General features: G+C 49.0%; 1 protein-coding gene across 6 annotated transcripts in view; it reads left to right on the top strand.

The window, feature by feature from the left end:
- Positions 1 to 278: 278 nt before the first annotated feature.
- MGMT (O-6-methylguanine-DNA methyltransferase) overlaps positions 279 to 23,275 on the top strand; it is a 311,191-nt gene continuing 288,194 nt past the window's right edge. For 2 of the 6 annotated variants that reach the window (XM_072629069.1, XM_072629071.1), the window contains exons 1-2: positions 311 to 471; positions 9,991 to 10,176. Coding sequence is in view for 1 of the 6 variants with exons in the window: in XM_072629071.1 (XP_072485172.1) it covers positions 10,175 to 10,176 (2 nt within the window). In the remaining 5 variants the exon portion in view is untranslated. Of the gene's footprint in view, positions 472 to 532; positions 824 to 9,990; positions 10,177 to 23,275 lie in introns of those variants that run through there. The other 4 variants (XM_072629068.1, XM_072629066.1, XM_072629067.1 and 1 more) reach the window with 3 other exon arrangements.

Raw genomic sequence — 23,275 nt, forward strand, 5'->3', positions numbered from 1 at the left:
TCCATGGGAGTGTCCTAGAGGGAGAAGAGATGACTGCCCTGAGGGACACACCAGGAGGAGAGGGCTGGAGCCCAGAAAACCCAGCTCTCTTCCCCTGCCCCCCCATCAGCTTGACCGCCTGGGCCTGCTGGCACCCCCTCCCCCTCCCACCTACACCCTTTCACAGAGATGACCATTTTCTATTTAGCGTCTAACTAGAAGTGTGGTTAAGAGCGCACGTGAAGGGCGGAGCCAGGAGCTCTGGGCTGGCCGGGGGCGGGGCGGGAGCACAGGACCCCGCCCCATGGGTGTGGCCTCGGCCCAAGTGGAGCACACTGGGCATGCGCCCTGGCGAAAGCGAAAGTAGCCTCCGCTTCCCGGGCCCTCTACCCCCTCCTCTGCCCCCGTGGCCCCCGGGACTAGCCCAGGCTTGTCCCCTGACGCAGTGGGCGGCAGGAGACGGACGGGAGCTGCTGCTGCGAGCCCCGCGTGGTGAGTGCGGCCAGAGACCCCTACCGGCCGACTGGCCACTGGGCCCGCCCCCCTCCAAGGAGAAACCTCCACACAGCCCCCCGTGCACGTGCGTGACCCCCTCAGAGGAGAACCCCCCAATACCTGCCCCCCAATCCGAGCCCCCTGACCCCGCCAACAGCCAGACCGCGGAACTCCCCTCACATGGCTGCCCCCAGCTGACCTGCGGGGTCCCTTCTGGCCGGGGCCTCTCGTTGCCCACCAGGGCCCGAGATGCGAGGAGAGATGGGCACGTGTGTGGGGGGGCTCCACAGAGGGAGACAGTGAGTGGGTGGCCCCGGGTCCCGCAGTCACAGAGGAGGTGCATCCTCAGGTGGGTGCGCAGACGGGGCGGACCATGCCCGTGCAAAGAGCTGCAGGGGGTGCGGGTGTAGGTGGGCAGACGGCTGTACGGAGAGGTGCAGGGGGTGCAGGTGTAGGTGGGCAGACGGCTGTACAGAGAGGTGCAGGTGTAGGTGGGCAGACGGCTGTACAGAGAGGTGCAGGGGGTGCAGGTGTAGGTGGGCAGACGGCTGTACGGAGAGGTGCAGGGGGTGCGGGTGTAGGTGGGCAGACGGCTGTACAGAGAGGTGCAGGGGGTGCGGGTGTAGGTGCGCAGACGGCTGTACGGAGAGGTGCAGGGGGTGCAGGTGTAGGTGGGCAGACGGCTGTACGGAGAGGTGCAGGGGGTGCAGGTGTAGGTGGGCAGACGGCTGTACGGAGAGGTGCAGGGGGTGCAGGTGTAGGTGGGCAGACGGCTGTACGGAGAGGTGCAGGGGGTGCAGGTGTAGGTGGGCAGACGGCTGTACGGAGAGGTGCAGGGGGTGCAGGTGTAGGTGGGCAGACGGCTGTACGGAGAGGTGCAGGGGGTGCGAGTGTAGGTGGGCAGACGGCTGTACGGAGAGGTGCAGGGGGTGCGAGTGTAGGTGGGCAGACGGCTGTACGGAGAGGTGCAGGTGTAGGTGGGCAGACGGCTGTATGGAGAGGTGCAGGGGGTGCAGGTGTAGGTGGGCAGACGGCTGTACGGAGAGGTGCAGGTGTAGGTCGGCAGACGGCTGTACGGAGAGGTGCAGGGGGTGCAGGTGTAGGTGGGCAGACGGCTGTACGGAGAGGTGCAGGGGGTGCGAGTGTAGGTGGGCAGACGGCTGTACGGAGAGGTGCAGGTGTAGGTGGGCAGACGGCTGTATGGAGAGGTGCAGGGGGTGCAGGTGTAGGTGGGCAGACGGCTGTACGGAGAGGTGCAGGTGTAGGTCGGCAGACGGCTGTACGGAGAGGTGCAGGGGGTGCAGGTGTAGGTGGGCAGACGGCTGTACGGAGAGGTGCAGGGGGTGCGAGTGTAGGTGGGCAGACGGCTGTACGGAGAGGTGCAGGTGTAGGGGGGCAGACGGCTGTACGGAGAGGTGCAGGGGGTGCAGGTGTAGGTGGGCAGACGGCTGTACGGAGAGGTGCAGGGGGTGCGAGTGTAGGTGGGCAGACGGCTGTATGGAGAGGTGCAGGTGTAGGTGGGCAGATGGCTGTACGGAGAGGTGCAGGTGTAGGTGGGCAGATGGCTGTATGGAGAGGTGCAGGTGTAGGTGGGCAGACGGCTGTGTGGAGAGGTGCAGGTGTAGGTGGGCAGACGGCTGTACGGAGAGGTGCAGGTGTAGGTGGGCAGACGGCTGTATGGAGAGGTGCAGGGGGTGCAGGTGTAGGTGGGCAGACGGCTGTACGGAGAGGTGCAGGTGTAGGTCGGCAGACGGCTGTACGGAGAGGTGCAGGGGGTGCAGGTGTAGGTGGGCAGACGGCTGTACGGAGAGGTGCAGGGGGTGCGAGTGTAGGTGGGCAGACGGCTGTACGGAGAGGTGCAGGTGTAGGGGGGCAGACGGCTGTACGGAGAGGTGCAGGGGGTGCAGGTGTAGGTGGGCAGACGGCTGTACGGAGAGGTGCAGGGGGTGCGAGTGTAGGTGGGCAGACGGCTGTATGGAGAGGTGCAGGTGTAGGTGGGCAGATGGCTGTACGGAGAGGTGCAGGTGTAGGTGGGCAGATGGCTGTATGGAGAGGTGCAGGTGTAGGTGGGCAGACGGCTGTGTGGAGAGGTGCAGGTGTAGGTGGGCAGAAGGCTGTATGGAGAGGTGCAGGTGTAGGTGGGCAGAAGGCTGTATGGAGAGGTGCAGGGGGTGCGAGTGTAGGTGGGCAGATGGCTGTATGGAGAGGTGCAGGTGTAGGTGGGCAGATGGCTGTACGGAGAGGTGCAGGTGTAGGTGGGCAGATGGCTGTATGGAGAGGTGCAGGTGTAGGTGGGCAGACGGCTGTATGGAGAGGTGCAGGGGGTGCGGGTGTAGGTGGGCAGACGGCTGTATGGAGAGGTGCAGGTGTAGGTGGGCAGACGGCTGTATGGAGAGGTGCAGGGGATGCGGGTGTAGGTGGGCAGACGGCTGTATGGAGAGGTGCAGGTGTAGGTGGGCAGACGGCTGTGTGGAGAGGTGCAGGTGTAGGTGGGCAGAAGGCTGTATGGAGAGGTGCAGGTGTAGGTGGGCAGAAGGCTGTATGGAGAGGTGCAGGGGGTGCGAGTGTAGGTGGGCAGATGGCTGTATGGAGAGGTGCAGGTGTAGGTGGGCAGACGGCTGTATGGAGAGGTGCAGGGGATGCGGGTGTAGGTGGGCAGACGGCTGTATGGAGAGGTGCAGGTGTAGGTGGGCAGACGGCTGTATGGAGAAGTGCAGGGGGTGCGGGTGTAGGTGGCCACACAGATGTGCAGGAGGTGCAGAGTGTGCTGATGTAGTTAGTTAGGCACGTGGACATGCAGAGAGGCATGGGTGGTGTGTTTGCTCAGGCCCGGAGGTGTGTGTATTCATGTTAGATAGGTAGACCTACACCTCCAGACAGGTGTGCACCTACACAGACACACCCCCAGGTGTGCGGTGAGCTCTCAGACAGGTACCCTCCTACATTCATGGGTAGATACGCAGAGAGGTGACCACATGGATGATGGAATGGGCCCCACCAGGGGCAGTCCCCAAGGAGATGACCATGGGGGCACAGAAAAGTAGGTAGCCCCCGGTAACTCAGTTTGAGCTCCTGCTGCATCAGGCCCCATTGCAAGGGCTGCACTCACAGACCTGTGCCCCAAGTGCCTTGCCACCCAGGCTCCTCTGGGGGGTGCCCCATGGCAGGCAGCACTGGGCTCCACACCCTCCATGATCCAAGCTGGCCTGGACCTCACTGGTATTTTGGCTCTCTCCCGATAACTGTACAGCTCCCTGGGCTCCAAATTCCTTCTGTGTATAATGGGTGGTTGCACATCATAACCTCTACACTGACTCCAGCCTGTCCTACTGCGTGCCTTGCCAGAGAGGGCATCTTGGCCTATCTGTTAGGAGGGAGCCTGGAGCTCATCTCAGTCCATGGCCCACTTTTACAGATGGGGGAGGGAAGAGCCCAGAGAGGGGTCATGGCCTCAGAGGAGCAGGAGGAGTCACCAGTCCAGAAGAGGAGGCTGGGGCCCAGGTCGACTCATGGACGGCTGCATCCCAGGGCCCTCCAAGGCAGACCTCATTTCCCAGAGGAGTAAGCTGAGGCCACCAGAGCTCTGGTTATTGGCTGCACAGTCAGAGTTCAGATTCCAGGCTGGGGTTGCTTGCTTCCCTTCCCAAGCCACACAGATGTCTGGCTGCCTTAGGCTTGTCATTCATAGTCCCTCCCACCTTTTATAGGCGAGGAAGCCAAAGCTGATAATGGTGAGTAGACTTGCCCAAGGTCACCCGGATACTAAACTTCAGAGTTGGGCAGTGTCCCTTTGGCTCCAGGTGTAGGCCTCTTTCCTTAGTCCCCACGGTCTCCCCACCATACTGGTCCCCAGCAGGGCATGTTCAGCGTGGCCCCTGTCTGCCTCTGTATGCAGTACAGATTCTCTCTGGGCTCAGAGAGGCCCTCACTCATCACTGCCAAAGCTAGGGTGCTTAGGCTTCCCTTTCCTGGCCAGTGTCTCTGGAAATTTTTATTTCCATATCCACCTTAAGTATCCCCGCTGTACCAAATAAACCCAAGCAAACAGCAGTAAAATCTGGCCTTCTTCAGTGACTGGGGCATGGGGACCTCTCCCCTGGAATGGCCAGGCAGTGGTTTTGGGTGCTTTTTGACGGCCTGAATCAGCAGCTGTGCATGTTCCAGATTTCCATCCCCGACTTTTCAGTTGGGCAGGAGAGGAATCCGTTATTGGAGGCTTAATGTATAAATAACATAACTTTACTATCCCTGGCATTTGTATACATTACATCCTAATTACATCCATAAACATTTAAAGTAAACAAACTGAAGAGGAAGAGCCTTTATGGCCTATACCCTAATCCCCAAGGTAGTAATAATACAGTACAGCAGTTCTAAACTATATATTCCTCACTCGTTGGGTTCATCATTTCCTGAAATCTCACAGTGGTTTTTGCTTTCAATTTTCTCTGCTCACTAGCTGGCTTTCTATCCCAGAAAGTAAATTTTCTGTGTATTTGTAAAACTTTTCCTTGGTTAGGTCTAGAAGCAACTCTCCCAATATTCTGGCCACGTCAGGGACGTGGAGCAGGTGAAGGGCTGCCTGGGGAGTTCTGCTTTGGGGCATTTGTGGGGAGAGCATTACTGTTGGTTGTTAGACCACTGGCTTTGTTGAAATCAGTTATCTCCAATGGATTTTTGGATACAAGGCAAGTCCATTTGAGGAGATGTGTGCTTCTCTCGCTCCATCCTCCTCAGGTAATTGAAAGTTGGTGTGGGTTCTTTTTCATGAAATCCCTTCGGAGATTGTATTCCTTTTCAACAAATTTAAGTAGACCAAAAGAAACTTGATTTCCTTACTGGGAATACTTTATACTAAAACAGAATTACCATGAAAAAAATCATTTTTTTTTCCAATTGTTCTTTTCCCCTTGGCACCAATTAGTACTTTGTAAGCTCAAGCCACATTAATTAATAGGATATTTAGATTTATGAGTATATCAGTAATCTGCATAAAATTGTGACTTGATTAACATCTGACTGAGACATGCGGGGGGTGGGGGCAGCAATAGATGTCTTCTGTGGGCCTCACTTTCCTTCTCTGTAAAATGAGGAGGCCAGATGATGCCTGCCCCTTGACTTGTTGAGTGATTATCAGAGCTCTTTCTGTTGGGTGGTCCTTAGTTTAGACTTGGGAGGGACCTTGGGGGGAGGGTGGGCCATTTTATAGCCAAGCACTCTAAGACCCAAGAACTTGGGGTGACTCATTCCAGGGTCCATGGGTGGTAGGGGGGCAGAGCCTAGGTGTGAACCGAGGGTGTTGCCTTTGAATCGTGCTCCCTCCATAGTGGAGCTTCACCAAGAAAGGCTTTGGGTGGTCACTGCCTCACATGCCTAACACTTTATTGAGTTATGTGAGGCCAGTTTGAAAGGTGAAGACCCCAAGGCCCAGAAACTTAGCCCTGTTGACACAGCTAATAAATTATATACCAGAATTCAACCCAGATCATCCACAAATATCCTTCTTTTGCAGATGAGGAGCCTGAGGCCTGTTAATAATGATAGTCAATATTTATGGAATACCTACTATGTGCCAGATATTGTGTGCTAAGTGCTTTATAAACATCTCATTTGATGCAGCAACCGTGGGAGGTAGGGACTATTATTATCCCCATTTTACAGATGAGGAAACTGAGGCAGACAGCAGTTCAGTGACTTGCCAAGAGTCTGAGGCTAGATCTGAACTTGGTTCTTCCTGATTCCTGGCTTGGTGTTTTGTGCCCCATGTGCTGCCGGCTGCTGCTAAAGGAGCTGAGGCCTAACCTTTAGCACCAGAGTTGGGACTTGACCCCAGGTCTGATGACTCGTAGGACATTACCCTCCCCACCACGCCATGCTTATGCTGACTGTGGTCAGCAAACATGGAGCTGCTCTTGGCAGTAACTGTGGGGCCCCACCCATGGGGAGTAGCTAGGCAGATTATGGTGTTGGTATGGAGTTGAATTTGATGATAACCTTCATCTTTGGAAGACTTGTATGATTTGGTGTAGAGGGAGGAGAGAACAACAAGGAGAGCAGTTTATTACAGTGCCAAGACTGACCATGGTGAAGGAGCTTCACCTCCTGACTTGCGGAGAGGGTGGTCACCATGTGGGGGGGGTGCAGGAAGAGACAGAGGTTGGATGTGCTTTGTGTGTGTATGTGGGGTAATGAGGCAGGGTGATGGACCCATGGTGCAGAAAGAGACAGACATTGTTGGACATGGTCATTGTAGGAGGTGGTACTTGACTCTGTTGGTTAAAATGGATTTTTTTGTGGGGAAGGTAGAAGAGTGATAGGAAGAGGAAGGATAGTGATTGTAACATAAGAAAAGAAAAAAGAAAAGTGTCAATGGAGTGTTTAAATATGCAGAGCAGAAAACAGAAGGAATTTCAGAGGGAGATCCAGCCAACAGGTGATCTTTGGAGCTAAAGGTGTTGAATTTATTATAGATGGAAAACCTTGAGTGGCATGTAATAGAGATTCATTCTTGTTTGTTCTTTTTATGTGGCAGTCTTCATGTTTGTATGTATTTGTCAGGTTGAGAATAGTTTAGCAAGTAAAAGTTTAAAAAAGGGGAAGATGCATTAAAGTTGAATCATGCTTTCCATTCAGCTGACAATGAGCTTCCCCTCCTCTAAGAAGATTATCACTGTATTCTCTTCCACACTTAGATGTTAATTTGTAATCTGTTTAACCATGGGCAGATTTGGGCTTTCTGTGTGAGAAATTAGTTAAGGAAGTAGAGGTGTGAATGGAGTACTGGGCAGTGGAGCACTGGGCATGGAGTCAGGAGAGAGAATCTTACCTCAGGTCTGTGTCTCAGTTTCCTCATCTGTAAAATGATGGCTGTCAAGCTCTTGTGATGCGTACTGAGCTCCCTGGCAGCCCAGATCTGTGATCCAACTTCTGTCACAGTCCCAGAGCAGACATTTAACATCTCTAGGCACCTAGCTCAGACTATGATGTTGATCTGCCTTGATGAAAGACTTTTCCTCACTGGAAGCACCATATACCAGAGAAAACCCAGGTTGGGACCAAATAACAAGTGAGGATTAGACTCTGAGCCCCCATGTCTTACATCTTGATTGCTCTCACCTGCCTAGTCCAACAGGCTTTCTGTGTTGGTGTCAGATGAATGCTGTTAAAGCAAAGACTCATGGGGTTGGGGGGGGGGCTTATTCATTGTGTGACCCTCCCCAGGAGCAGAAGGGGAGGTGTCTGGGGCTGCAGACCCCTTCCTTTTAATAGTTCTTACTCAGTAGCTGGGCAGGAAAATATTTGAGTGTGATTTTTTTTTTTAAAGCTTGCTTTCAATGGTCCCAGGTATCCTGTGGTTGATTGAGATGTACTTTCTCCTATTTTGGGGTTATTCCTATGCTTTGTGTTTACAGAAGGCTGGAGCTGCTCCTTCTGTTTGGGTCCCAGATGGCCTGGAAAGGCCAGTGCCCTCCCTTCCTCAGTTCTCACTTTGCTTCTGTTTTCAGATTGGGGAATCCTCTGATTGGGGAATCATTTGTTCATCAGGATTTTGCTTTAAAAAATTTAGGACTTTTTTGTTTGCCTTTTAGACCCACCATTTTGTTTGTCAATTCTTTTAATTTTCCTGAAACTAGAGACCTATTTAAAAAATGTGGTAATAAGCCCCAGATTGCGTTAGAGCCCTGGGAAGGAAGGCAATCTGGCTTCCACGACCCTGAGGTTTGGACTACTTCTTCTGACCCCTGGGCATCCATTTCATTGCCTCCAAAGCGACTGGATCTATCCCACTTGGTGCTTTCTTTGTCTCTGAGCTGCCCAGTTTGACCCAATTCCCCATAATGGACTTTGATGTTCTGTGGCTGGTAAGAAGGTAAAAGCATGTCACCATTTTGTTTGATGCTGCCAAGACAGACCAGCAGTGCCTTGACTGAGGGGCTGCCATGATCACTGGCAGATGGTGGGTGGCCCGTGGGAAGCCCGCTCCCCAGTCACTTGGTCCCCAGCAGCTCTCTGCTGATGACATGCTGGTAGTGTGGCTAACACAGGAAGTGAAGCAGGTGACTTGTACACATTTGTCTGTCATTACAGCTTTTTTGTTTGTTTGCTTTTAAATTTATGGAACCCCTGGCTTCTGTGGAACACAGATGAGAAATCCTGGGAAGGAGGTCCTCCAAATATCGCCTTTATTTTTCTTCTCCACCAGACTCTATCAAGGAAACAGTGGGAAACAATGTCATTGTTCCACAGATTTGGAGCTGGCAGAAGGACCCCACAGACCTGCGAAGCCAGGCTCCTCCTTTGGAACCTAAGGCCTAAAATGATTTGGTTTTTGTTGAAAGTCACACCTGGGGAGTTGTTAGCAGAGGTGGGATCAGAACCAGCATTTCTGTTGTCAGGCTCCGTAGCTCTAAGTACTAGCCAGTCTGATGTACCTCTTTAAGGTTTATAAGTCACTTTACACATGTTCTTTCATTTAGGTCTCACAAAAGCCCTGGAACAAAGTATTGTGGTATCATTCCCATTGAACAAAAGAGGAAACAGGCCCAGAGAGAAGTCCTTAGTTTACTGATGTCGCAGTTGGCATTTGACCCTGTGTCTTCCCTCCCACTCCATCCAGTAGACAGTGCCTCATGTCACTTTCACCATATCAATCAGTTAATCTTGATTCAGTCAGTCAGCAGGCATTTAGGAGATGCCACTATGCTGATTGCTGAGAATAAGAAAAAGGCAGTAACACTGTCCCTGGCCTCAGGGAGCTTATATTCTATTTATGCTGTGAGCATTACCTTCAGATTGATTGGTGATGGTGAAGACTATAGTATAATAATATTCATAAATTGCACTGCTTTGAAGATCTTTTTGAGACATCTGTGGTGGGTTGGTACCCAGGGCGCGGGGCCTGGAATCAGGCAGACCTGTGTTCAGATTCCACTTCAGACGCTTACAAGTGACATCACATGTCTGGGTCTCGCTGGTAAAAGTGAGGGGTTGGGATGGTTCCTTCTTACTCTGCTCCCCCATCCCAGCAGGTAGGTCCAGTGGCTCCTTTGTATTTCCCACTTATACAACTCTGTGCTCTTGTCCACATGGCCCCTGGCTTCTCACTCACTGTGCTTCTCTTGAGGGAGATCTCAGTCCTATAATCAACATTGGGACACTGACAATGACCAGTGGTGAGGGAAGCCCTGAGCTCTCATACTGAGTGCTCATTTGCCCCCAAAGCCTGGAGCACGTGTCCCAGCTGGGGCTGGAGGCTCCTCAGTATCCTTTGATGAGCTTGGGATTTAGGGTTAGCTGGAGCCATGTGCTGTCTCTGCTTCAGGCTTCCTGAGATGATGCATGGAATGTGCCACATGAACGTCCGCTGTCATTTTCTTTGCTGGTGTGCACACTTGCCAAGGCCCCCACTCAAAGATCAATGGCTTTGTGGTTTTTAGGTCCCTCCAGGATCGTCTTGTGTCAAACTTCCCACTTTTCCTGTATGAGGAGGACTTACTGAGTTCTCCCTTCTTTCAGCTGGAGGAATTCTGTCTGTTTCCTTTGATGGGAATCATGGCAGTTAGAACCTAAAGAATTCAGTCAGTCACCTGGGCAGAAGTGCTGCTGCACCCTTGAAGGTGGTCTTCAGAACACCTGCCTGTATGTTGCTGCTGCTTTCATCAAGGATGCCTTCCATACACCTGTAGATCATTTTCATTGAATGTGAGTTGGTGGTTCATAGAACCATAGAATTTCATAATTGGAAGGGCCCTCAGAGGTCATCTTCTCTAACCCATTAGCTCACCCAGGGTTGCCCCCTATTCTTTCCTTACTGAAATAGAATGTGAAATAATTCCTTAAACAATCACATCCCCTTTAGCATGGATTTCCTCAATGTGCCTTGGACTGGTCATTCATTTAACATAAATTCATTAAGTGTGATGACAATAATCCTTGATAGAGAACTGGTCTTGGGTTCAAGTCCTTCCTGTGACGTAACCAGCTCTTTAAGAGAGGCAACTAGGTGATGTACTGGGTAGAGTGCTAAGCTTGTTGGCAGGAAGATTTGGATTAGAATCCTCCCATGGCCATCTGCCAGCTGCGTGGTGCTGCCCAAGTCATGTAAACCCTTTCATCCTCAGTGCCCTCCATCTGTAAGTGGGGATAGCAGGAAGCCCTACCTCACAGGGTTGTAAGGATCACATGAGATAATGGATGTTAAGGGCTTTACAATCTTAACTTCTATATAAATGCCATTATTACTATTGTTGCTAATAATGATACGAATACAGTGTTAGAGAGCGGTTGTTGATCTGCATTACAGAGGGAGCTCCTTCCTGAAAGCTTAGAACACTGAAGAAATCCCAGTTTGGGGGTCATGGGGTGGGGGGTCTGTTCTGGCCTCTGACCTTGGTTCTGGGAGCACAGAGACTGATTCTGGCTAGGCCCTGTGCTCCAGGGACTTGCTGTCCCTGTAGGAGAGATGGGCATATAGAAATGTGTGTAAAATAGAGACTTTGTCAGTGGGTCCACTGATCAGTCTTTGTTTGAATTCCTGTTAATTCAGTGTCACCTAAAAAGCCTTCACTGAGTTCCTGACACATGCTGAGCCCTGAGGATCCAGATACCAAAGGATATTTGTGCCACTGAACGATTCTTGGGCATCTCCCCTGGGTTTGCAGTCAGTGCTAGGACCAGAAGACGAATTGTTCTTGGCTTTATGTGCAGATAGCTCTGCCTCCTCTGGCTTTTTCCTTGGACCTTTCCTTGGCATTTAGTCCCCCCTCTCTCTGGATCACGGATCTGTGGTTATCTCATCCTCTTTGTGGTTTTTCTGTCACCTGTGATACCCCGTCCTCCAAATATCTCCCCTTGCGTGTGATCTCCTTGGGAGCAGGTAGGCCTTTCTCAGGGCGTCAGACATGGCAGCCTCTTGGTAGTGTTTATTTGGTGGAGCTGAGCCCACTTGTGGGAAGTCTGAGACTTAGTGTTCAGCACAGGCTTAATTTTTTGCTTGCTGTGTGATTGTGGACAATTCATTGAACTTCTCACTTTTCTCATCTCCCAGATGAGGTGTTTGCGCCAAGGGATCTTAGAAAACCCTTTTCAGCTCTTGGTCCCATGACATCTTGAGACCTCACATTCTCCATCTTTGCCCTGGGAGACTTCCTTCCCCTGGGCAGCTTAAGCTTCTTTGACCTTCATAGTGGTGGGAGCTACTCAGTTCCAGGGGGTGGGTGGGAGGTTTTAAAAACTTTCTCTCAAGCCCCTGATGGAAAGTGGGTTCACAGACCTGAAAGATGGGTCAAATAATAAGGCATTTTTAAGGTTATGGCAGGGAAAAATGTTAATTAAGCTGTTAACTTTTACTTCATGTCCCATGTCAGTACTGAAAACCACTCTCTGGCTCAGGCCTTACATGACAATTGCCGTCCAGGCTAAACTCCTAACCTTTAAAAAAATAAGCCCGTGTGCTCATCCCTGCTGGGTTAGCATGTCTGTCACGGCAAGGAGAGGCCTGCTCTAATTAGTACAAATCAAGTCCCATGTTAAGGGCTGCGCTTGGTTTTATGTTGTGCTATTAATATTTAAAATGCGGATTTGAATTCTTTTCAGTTATCTTTTTTCTTTTTTAGCACAGCTATGTTTGTTGTTAATTCCATAGTGAGAGTCTCTAAGAATCTGATTAACCCTGAGGGTCATCTTATAATGTAATTATTAATGATTGATTCTGTTTATCCTAGAAATCAATATAGGAGGCAAAATGGTTTGGTCTATATTTGGACTTGACTTCTTACATTCCGCAGACATGGTCCTATGACAAAATGCCTGCGTCTTTATTACCCCGAGCGCATCAGATGAATCGGAGGTGTATGATTAGTTTCATATAATTATTGTGATAGGTAGCGTTTCTTACATGACTTATGTTAATATGGCAAATAGTGTTAACATCTCCTGCCACTAATAGTTAGGGTGGGGATGTATAGTAATTGATCTTCCTGGGAGTGCTACGATGGAAAAACAATTCCGGCTGTTTGAAGTATATTTTACAAGTGTGCACAGGGCCTTTGGGATGTTGTATGGAAAAACCCAATTGTACAGTTGCCATGGGAACCCAATTAGAATAGATTGCTTGAATTTTTTCTGTCTTTCATCTTGACCAAAAATCTAATGTACTTTAAATGTTTTCATATGGAATTTTATTCATATACTGACTTGATATAGTGATAGAGCTTTCTCTCTCTTCCTTTTTCTTTCTCTTTCCCTCAATCCTTCCTCCTTCCCTTCCTTCTTCTCCTTTCTCTCTCTTTTTCCTTCCTTTCTTTTCCTCTCTATCTCTCTTCCTCCCTCCCCCCCAGCTTTTTCTCATTTCCAAATCCAGGCTGAAACATGGTTAGGTTCTTTGAATCCCAGATAATGTTTTTTAAAGAAGATCTAGACATCTTTTACCTTTGAATTAGTTTATTTTGCAAGTACTGTATAGCTTGTAGTCATTTTAAAGAAGCAAGAGGGTTTTAAAAAGTGCAAATGCCCAGGATTCCACCTTGATGATGAAAAACTGCTCAGCACCTCCTCATGCAGGAGGGAGGCAGTATGCTTATCCTTTCACACCTTCAACCTGAGTTTAAGAAGATTTCACGTTTTCATCAGCAAATAGAAACTGGCCTGGCCCCAGGTCCGGGCATCTCAGTATTTAAATTGATGCTTCTGGAGTCAGTCACATTTGTCATGTTCAGTTAGTATTTCTTTTTGAAACTCTGTCCACTGTCCTTTTGTGCTCACATTATGATGACATCTAGACTTCTTTGGTTGAAGGGCCTCCTTTACGTTGAAGGGCCTCCTTTACATTCCCAGTTTCCATTCATCCATGGTGGCCATTTCATCTTTACCATCATTCAGTCTGCAAGCATTTGTGGAACACTTAGTATGGGAATGGTGGGCCCTGTGTGGAGAGCTGGGTAGTGAGTGGGGAGGAGGCAGGAGAAAACACCTGGAGACCACTCCCATGGTGTAAATATGAAATAGACCAGACCTTCTCCGGGAGGCCATGGCATTGACAGCTGGGAGGGGCTTTGTCATCCTCTCATACAACCTCCTGAAGGTGTAGACTTGAACCTTCCCCCCAGAGAGGAAGAAACTTGCCTAAGGTCCCATGGAGTTAGGAAGTACTGGGATTGGAACCCAGTATGCAGCCAATACTTTATTAACCAACGCTTTCCAAAACTGTGCTGCCTCTGTCCTCCTTCCTTCCTTCCGTCCCCCTTCCTCCCTCCCTCTTTCCTTCCTTTCTCCTTCCCTCCCTCCCTTCCCCTTCCCTCTCCCTTCCTCCCTCCCTCCCTTCCTTTCTCCTTCCTTCCTTCCTCCCTCCCTCCTTTTCTCCCTTCCTCTCTCCCTCCCTCCCTTCCTTCCTTCTTTCTCTCCCTCCCTCTCTCCCCCTCCCCCTTCCCTCTCTCACATGCACATACTACATATATGTGTTAAGGATTGGGGAATGTGCCCTCCATCACAACAGACTGTGCCCCCTCTTGCCTTACACTTTAAGGTCTGCAGAGTGCTTTGTAGACCCTTGCAGAGTCTCAGTTACATAGGCACTTTCATAAGTGCTTTAGAGCCAGGCCTTCCTGTCCCTGGGCCTGGGGTGGTGGCATCCTCACATGTGTATGCTTTACAGTAATAGTGATAATTAGTGACTGGCATCATAATGCCCCATCCTGTGTGCAGCCACTTTACAAATAGGATCTCCTCTAATCCTCAACAACAATCCTGGGAGGGGAGGGTTGTTATTATCTTTATCTTACAGTTGAGGAAACTGAGGCAGACAGAAGTGAGGTGGCTTGCCCAGGGCCACACAACTGGCAAATATGGGAGACAGGATTTGAACTTGGGCCTTCCTGCCTCCAGACCTAGCCCTCTGGGCACAGTGGCCTTCCCCTGGCTGCCTCCCTTTCTTTTTCCTGTCACTCATATGGACATAGATATATATATATATGTATGTGCAGATCTCGATCTTTCTTTAGACATACATAGATCTGTGAATGTCATGGTCCCTCCTTCTCTGAACCCAAGCACAAGTCTGCAGGTCACAGGAGGGAGGGCCAAGACTGGCTGGCCTCTTTCCGGGCTATCTTGTCAACTGGAATTTTGACAACTGTTTGTTTAGTTAATGGATAATTGAAAAATATTCTCATTTTTAGAGGGTGTACATGTTGCCATGGGCAAGCTCCTTCTCCTCTTTTGAGCCTCAGTTTCTTCATCTGTATAGTGAGGGCTGCCCACAGGCCAGACCTCCTGGAGCCTTGGATAACTCAGCCCTTGGAATGCACTTTGCAAACTTTGAGGTGCTGGTTGCTATAGAATCTGACCCAGGTCACTTTTGCTCTGTAGGGCTTGAGATGGGCCTGGTCCACAGTGTGTATTTAATCCATATTCAGGATTGCATGGTCTAAAGAAATAATCAGAAGGATGTTCTCTTGAGGTGGATAATGGTCCTTGAGGTAGTGTCACTGTGGGTAGAGGCGTCACTGTGGGCAGAGGTGGTGGATGCCTTTGGTAGAGGCCTTCCTGCCTGCCTGTCTGGGACTAGGCTTCTTTCCCTCCATTCACCTCCCTTCCAAGTCCTGCATGGGAATGAAAACGCCTTGAGGACAGGGGCTTTATTTCTTCTTGTATTTGTATTTGCAGTTAGCTCTGCTCCGTAAATGCTTTTGACCTGTCTCAGTTATGCTCTTTTCACTTCATGGTCCCATCTGTCTCTTAGAAGTCGGGTTGTCAGGACTGAAGCAGCTGGACCTTCCATCTTAGAGAAGAGAGGACGGTAGGATGTTGTCAGCACAAATGAGCCAGCCCTGTGGGCTTTGCAGTCTTGGAAAGGGTCTGCATTCTTAGGCAAAGAGGAGCTTCCTTCAGGATTGTGCTTGAAAGTCAAGGTGATGGCTTAAGGAAGAAAGCTGCCTTAACTTCCCCGGATTGTCAGAGGTAGGATTCCAAGTGACTGTGACTATAAAAGTCCATGTCTGCTAAAACAAATAGTGATTTCATCCCCAAATCCAAGACTTGGAACATCAGCCTCCTCTAGGCCAGTGCAGCTTCATGGAGAAGAGATAGAGTAAGGTTGAGTATTTTAGCAGCTGTCAGTAGTTCCCTGTTTAATTAGATGGTTGGCTGCTATAAAGGAGAGTTTACCAAAATAAGGTGGTGTGAAGTGCCTGGCCATTTTTACTTGTGTGGATCAAAGCTTTTATAGAGCTGGCGATGAAAGACAGCCTCTCTGCTGGCTCATTTGTTGATTGTGACTCATTACAGATGATCAATGACCCACTGAACTTTGAAATTCCTGTTTGTTTGCCAAAAAAAAAAAAAAAAAAAAGGAAGACCATTTCAGTGTCTTTGGATCCTCCATCCCCAGAAATTCTGAAGCTGAGTTTTACAGCCTTAACCCGGCAGTACAGCCCCAAGTCGGATGGGGAGTGATAACGGCGACATGTTCCCCTGTCAGCCCTTTATGAATTGGGGGCTTATCTCCTTCTGCCAGGATTCTGGTTCCTGTTTACCTCTATTGGGCTGTTCAATGGAGGGAACAGGCCATGGGGACTTGAGGCCCTGGCCCACATAGGCCAGCACCTGGGGGATGAAGGACTGGGGCCTGGGGGCACCGACAAGGTGGAGCCATTAGTGGCTTTCCAACTGAGTTTTGTTCCCAGGGTTGGGTATCCCTACCGGGCTGCATAAAGAACGCTGAAGACAATGACATTGACAAGATTGATGCTTCGTTGTAAATTCCTGGATCTTGGTCATGGTCTGTAACTGCCTGTTACAGACCTCTGCCCATCACCTAGCCAGCTCTCTCCCCCAGAGCAGAAGGCAATGGGAGGATGGCTTGTTTGAGCAGTAAAAATTGGAGGCCCACTCTAATTTTATGCTTTGTGCAGTTTTTTCAGAGGCTGTCATTGCATTTCTTTGACTGAAATCAAAATGAGTGAATGTGGACATGTTCCTATTAGAAACATTGGAAGAGATGCAAACAAATGGTATCAGTGAGTGTGTGTGTGTGTGTGTGTGTGTGTGTGTGTGTGTGAGTGAGATGGGCATGCTGTCTCTCTGTAAGGCCCCCTCCCTAGTGCTCCCTCCCCTCATCCCCCCACATGCCAAGTGACAACTGTCAGTGAGCTCCCTGTTTCCTGCTTGACCGTTGTGTGGGAGCCAGTGACAATAAGTACATTTTAAAATTTATGGAAGTTTAATGAATGACCAGTGAGCTGAGAGACTACTTTTATGACAAGATTAATACCTTTGCTCAAGGGACGTAACATTTTAGTAAAATCAAAATTTGTATAGTAACCCTAGCCATGCTTTCAACTTCGGGCTCCCTTATAAAAATGTCTAAATAAAATACTGGCCGTCGTCTCTCACCATTATTTCCATCTGCTTTACATGACCTAACATAGAAATAGACTCAGTATTATGAAGTCTTTGCCACCTTCTAGCTCTGTCTTTGGGTAGTAAACCTATTTTTTACAGTTGAAGGAGCTATTTTAATGTAACAAATATTCTCCAGGCTTTTATTGTCCAGATATTGCAAGGGAAAGATGCACTTGGAAAATCTGGAGAGGTAGACTTGGACACTGTCTTTTAAAAGAAAATAGATAGAAATGCATATATATAAAATATAGACACAAAATAAAACACAGAATATATCAAAAATATGTAAACGCCAACAGGGGGTTCTCTACTTTCTTCATACCTCCCCTAATTACTGTGCCTGAAAGGATATGTTAAGATCTTTGTGTGTGTGTGTGTGTGTGTGTGTGTGTGTGTGTGTGTGTGTGTGTGTGTGTGTATGTATGTGTGTGTGAAAAAGGAGAGAAAATTCTGAATAGTTTAAAATTTTCTGTGGATCTGCTTACTTTGTTTAATTCCTAACGACCCAAAGTGACTGGGAAGTCTCTGGGCGCTAATCTTCCTTCATTTTTTATATACCTTGATTGTGTCCTCCCCTCCCCCCAACCCCATACCCTCGTAGCACCATGTTTGAATGGAAAACAGATGGGTACCATTGGGTCTTTCTCTGTGGAGAACAGTGGGGGATTTTAAATGAAAATATTTCATAGGCATCTTGTATATTGGCCATTGATGTGTATTTTGCCAGTGGAGATAGGGAAGGAGGTGTCACCCACTCCCCACCTGCCTCTTGGCTTTCTCTTCCCATTGCTGTGGTGGCTATTGTCAGAGCCAAAGACCTTACATGCATGTGCCTGCAGGTGTCAGAGACCATGACAGCCACTGCCACTGGGGAGAGAATAGGCCATGGAATCTTAGTCTGTCAGAGCAGGGAGGGACCTATGAGATCCTTGCCCTCCTCAGTGGAGCGGCAACCTTCCCAGGTGCAGATGACAGCCCCTTCACGCCCTCTTGTCCAGACCTTCCAATAAATCTCCCATGGAGTCTCCATGCAGCACTCTGGCAGCAGCTTTCTTTCCTCTGTGTCTTTTAATATTTCATGGAGACCAGTACAGACTGAAAATAAACAGGAGCTCCATAAATCCAGGGTATTAGGAAAGTAAATATGTTACGTCTCTTACTACAGACTGTTCAACAAAACGTTTTTTCACCTGAAAATTTCTTGATGTCTTGTGTGCATTTTTGTGCTATATTAAAAATGCAAATGGGATGTCTTCATTGTGCCCCAATAATGAGTGATACTTGAATTTTGATAGGAATTATGCAGCTTGGAAGAATTTTAAATAGTCAGTGGTGGCCTCAGACCTCAGTTTGCTCATCTGTACTACTGTACTAGATGACTCTGTCCCTCCACTGCTGGTGACACTGCCAGGTTGTGGAGAGTACTTGACCAGTGCTTGGAGACTAACTGACTGACTGATCTTGTAGTGCTCGGGTTTCCTGTTCTAGCGGACCCAGTGACCTTGTAGATGATCTTTGGACTTGAATGAAAACCTGGCTGATGGTTCTGTTTATCAACTAAAGAATGGAGTTGAAGCTCTGGAAGAATGGTCTTGGCATCAACATGGGGTCAGAACTTGGCTTCTTCGACTACAAGCCCACTACCTCTAGAGCATACTGACCAGTCCCCAGAAAGAAAAATGTGTTGGTCTGAAACCTGGAAGAGCTTTCTTAGCACTGTTGCCCATTTCAGCTTGGTCTAATGAAAAATTTTGTTAGGGTAACAGAGGGAAACAGGCTTCTTTCTGTGCAGAGTCAATGTTTGAGAACCTGTGAGGCTAACATCAAGTTAAAAGGGGTTTGGACTATTTCCCATCTGCCAAAAGCCTGCCTTTGAGCTCACCTATACCGCACACCTCTGCTACACCAGGACGATGGTGAAGTTGCCCACAGCCGGTCTCCTGTCTGTCCTTGGAGGATCCAGTGGAACCATGAATCTGTATTCTTCTCTAGCTTTGAGTTAATAGCATCAGAATACAAGCTGCCTACTTGTAAGGATACAGGCTGGGCGTATTCCCCTTTTCTGCTTATTTACTTGTATCTGGTGCCTTCTGTGTAGGCAAGGTCACCCTCTTGTGAGATTGGGGGCTGCCTTTTTCCTTGAGAGGAGGACCACCATTGGGATCATGATCCATTGACTGAATGCCCATGCCCATGCCCATGGATTCATTGGATCAGTAACTTTGGAAAACACCTTATTTGGTTTCTAGTCAACAAGCAACAACCAACATTTATTAAGGCCCTGCTGTGTGCCAGGCAGCTCTGGGGATGCAAAGAATGACTCAAAGCAGCCCCTTCCCCCAAGGAGTTTGAACTCACCCTTCTTGTTCTTAATGAGAGTAGGCATCACAGAGATGGTGGGGTGGCTGTAGCAGCTGCGTGCTGGAGTCCACTTGGGAGCATCAGCTCCTCCCTTGGCTCAGCTGCCGATACCTTATTGACTTGAAAAAATGACAGTGGGGGGATTCAGGCGCACCTCCTCCCTAACTTCTTGGCCTAAAAATCAAGTTAAGAGTCTTGTTTCAGCAATCACCTTCTGGAGAAGATGAGGGTCAGAGACCGAGCGGAAGCAGCCTGTGTGGCACCCCCCCTCATTGTCACTCCTCCTTCGCCTGGCATGTCCAGGGGCGGTCACCCAGGCTTTGCTTCCACTGCGGTCCAAGGCCTATTTCCTCTCTATTTAAAATTAAATTGAGGCATGTGAACAGCAATTTAGAGTTACTGTTTCCCTGGGTGGTCCTCCCCCCTCCTCTGGCCAGGAATGGTCCTGCCCCAACCCCCCACCCAGTGTCAGTGCGATGCTTAGTTTATTATTCTCAGGCTCGGCTCTTCAGGTGGGCTTCTATTTTTGTGTTATGAAGAATGATGGATGGTCTAGGAAAGTTTCTTTGGAAGCAGTTCTGATATTGTGCAATGCACTTGGGGGTCAGCACTGCTTGACTGATGCATGATTCATCCTTCGTCCCTGCCGCTCTCTGAGATAAAGCTGCGATTTGATCAAAAATGCCAGCAACGGGGATTTAGAATTGATAAACCTCCCTTTTCAAATAATTGTACTGATGACTTTCAGGCTTGGCAATAAAATGATAAAGGTAATGGTACACAAATGGGAGCTACCCCCAGAATGCAATAGCATTAACTTGAATTAGCTTGACTTGTCGATGAAAAGTATTTATGAAATGTAGTCTTGCAGCAAAGGAGGCAGAGATTATAACTGGAATGTAATTGCCTTAACGTCATCCTCTGTGAAACTTAAAGAAGAGCCTGTTATTGTTGAGAAGGCTCAGGACTTTGAAATTAAGTCCAAGTGATTCTTATAGTTGGCAACAAGAACGTATGGTGAAGGTAACATCTTTTATTTGGGTTATGCTGAGTTGAGTCGCCTTTCATCGAGCTGGTTTTTGAATACGGGGAGCAGCTGATTTGGAGTTTTCTGGAATCTGGAGAAACCATGTTTGGTGCAGTGTTTTTATCTTGGATTCCACTGGAATACTTAGATTTGCCTGATGTTGTCCATTTGTTTTATGGTTTTTAGATCTGTTTGCCCAACTTAATTAAGCCATTTGAATACTAAATCATTAAAATGAGTATTTAAATGAAAGAATGTCACATTGCAGACTTAGTGAATATTGTCTTTCCTGGAGGGGGCCACATTCAGCCTTCTAATTCTCAGAGGAAGACAAACACACGTTAAGTTGTAACAGAAATAATAGGGGATGGGGGCAGGGACTAAGTCTGTTGGGGGAGGGGGGGAGTTCCAGCTAGGAAAGGGAGTCTCAGACTGAGCAGTAAAGATGGTGAGTTGATCTATAGGACAGGTTTCTGCAGTGCCCTTTCCCTGGTGCAGAGACCCCCTGGTTGAGGAGACCCCGTGTACCAATGCAGGTCTGCACCTTCAACTTTTAGGCAGAGCATTGTCTGGAGCTCAGGGCATCATGGAGCCTGGGCACAAGCCCAGCTTTTCCTGACTCCAAGGCCAGCTCTGCCCACTCCACTGATGGTCATGGCAATGACTAAAATGACCCTGTGATCATTCCTGTTCCTCTGAGAAGCTCTGGACTTGGGGCTCTCGGGGCTAGGATTGGATTCCTACTTCCAAAGAGATGCCAGGGATGTGACCAGGTGGCTACTGGTGTCCTATAGAAGTGCCATCGGTTGACTTTTGTCCTGCCTCCAGGAGCCGCTACTGTGCAGGCAGGAAGCATCACATCCTATGTTTAATTATAGACTTCACTGGGCCTACAAGGGAACCTGGAAAAACCAGGTGTTTTTATGTTTATTTTCATATCATTTCATTGTCATTTTTTCATTGTTTAGAGTAGTCTTATTTAGACTTAGGACATCATGGTGAAAAAAGAAGTGCTGTCTGTTGACTTTTCTTGTTGCGTTCTTGCCGTTAGTGTTCGAGTGATGACAGGAGGTCTTTGTTTGCTCCCAGAGAAGAGAGTTCTGAAATATTGGCAGATGGGATTTGCACTCTTCACGTGAAATCATGGCACCTGGTGGAGGATGAGCCCAGCCTTTGGTGGGGTTAGCTGCACAACACCTTTATGGTGCACTGGGTGCTTCTCACGGTAGTCCATGCAGAGACGCAGAGCCCTACACACACCAAATACATACCTTTGTTTATATGGCCGTGTGTAGGGTGTCTGTGAGTGTGCATGTATACATGTACAATAAGTGCACACCTATGTACAGACATATTGACTTCCTAGGACTCCTGTATCTTCATGGATGGCACACACATATACATGTGTTTCTGGTGTGGTCCTGGGCCCAGCTTGCTCTGCAGCTGTGAGGCCTGCTGCAGATGTTGGGACCAGTAGGCTAGGACTAAGTTGCCAAAGCTTTGCTGGGGTTGTGCACAGAGATCTGCAACCTTCCCTTCAGTTCTGGGCTTGGGCCATCTGTGAGGACGGTGCTGATGGATGCTCTGCACAAGCAGGCTGTCTCCTGTTCCTCTTGTATGTTCTGTGTGGGCCATGGGATTTCCTGGGTGCTAGTTAGGCCGATGTCTTCTGAATGCTTATGGATTTTCTGGAGGAGGCCCTGAAGTACCATGAGACCATCCGCTTGATGCCATCTCTGTTTAGGAGGGTCTGGGGGACATTGGCCCTTAGAGGATGTCTGTCTGCTAGACAGACTTGAATGCTGCTAGGACACTGCAGGAGGATCCTATGTCTGTGGAAGACCAGACCACCTTTGGTGAGCACCTAGTCCCAGGTCGTGTATACTCCTCCCTGGCACAAGATACCACTCCTTTCACCAAAGACCACATTATTCCATACCATGTGCATGTGGAGTATGACCTGCCAGCTATTCACAACACAGGCAAGGGGTGCTGCGAGACTGAGGCCAGGGTGGCCTGTCTACAAGAGCCCTCCTGCCATTTGTGAGGGGCTGGTTTAGGATGGCAATGGGGCCAGAGTGGGGGGTCCTATGGATAGGTGTTCAAGGGGCAGAGACCCCAGGAGAGCTGCAGGATGGAGGTCAGCCTGTGATGGGCAGTAGGCAGGTCCTGGTGTGGGATATCCCCTCTGCCATTCTAGGCTGCTGGTCCTACGGTAGACAGGGCTAAGACTGGGGCCAAGTGGTGACTCTTGCAGGCTGTAGCTCTCATTCCCTGGGTACCTTCTGGTGGGCAGAGCCTGTCATCTATCCTGGGGCCTGTAGAGGCTGATGGCAGGGATCCTGTGAGCCTGTGTCCTTTGAGGAGGCTTTTCTCCGGACAAGGGGAGAGTCAGCTACTGGCTGCGTGACAGGAGGCCAGGGACCCAGACTGTGCAGACTTCTGGAGTGTGATAATGGATTCATTGGAGAGCGTGTGTGTGTTTGTCTGTGAGTGTTTGCGTATATGAGTATATCTTTGTGTATCTGCATGTTTGCATGTATTTGTGTTTATAAGTATAACTGTTTGTACCTCTGTCTATGTTTATATGTAAGTATATCTATGATTGGGGCTAGTAGGAGGTGCAGTTGATTGAGTGCTGGTCCTGGAGTCAGAAGACTCATCACTAGCTGTGTGACCCTGGGCAAGTGACTTCACCTTGTTTGCCTTAGTTTCCTCATCTGTAAAATGAGCTGGAGAAGGAAATGGCAAACTGTTTCAGTATCTTTGCCAAGAAAACTCCAAATTGGGGCCCCAGAAAGCTGTACAGGACTGAAATGACTAAACAACAACAGCAATCTGTGTTTGCGCCTGTGAGTGGACCTGTATGTATGTGTGTGTTTGTCTGAGTTCAAATGTAAACTCTGGAATCCACAGAGAAGTGTGCATGGGGTGTGAGTGGGACGGTCCACATTTACGAAACTGAGACTAGCTGGCAGGTCACTGGTGCTTCAGGTGATGCAAAGCCAGGTAGGG

This window comes from Notamacropus eugenii, chromosome 1 (assembly GCF_028372415.1).
Source record: "Notamacropus eugenii isolate mMacEug1 chromosome 1, mMacEug1.pri_v2, whole genome shotgun sequence".
NCBI lineage: Eukaryota > Metazoa > Chordata > Mammalia > Diprotodontia > Macropodidae > Notamacropus > Notamacropus eugenii.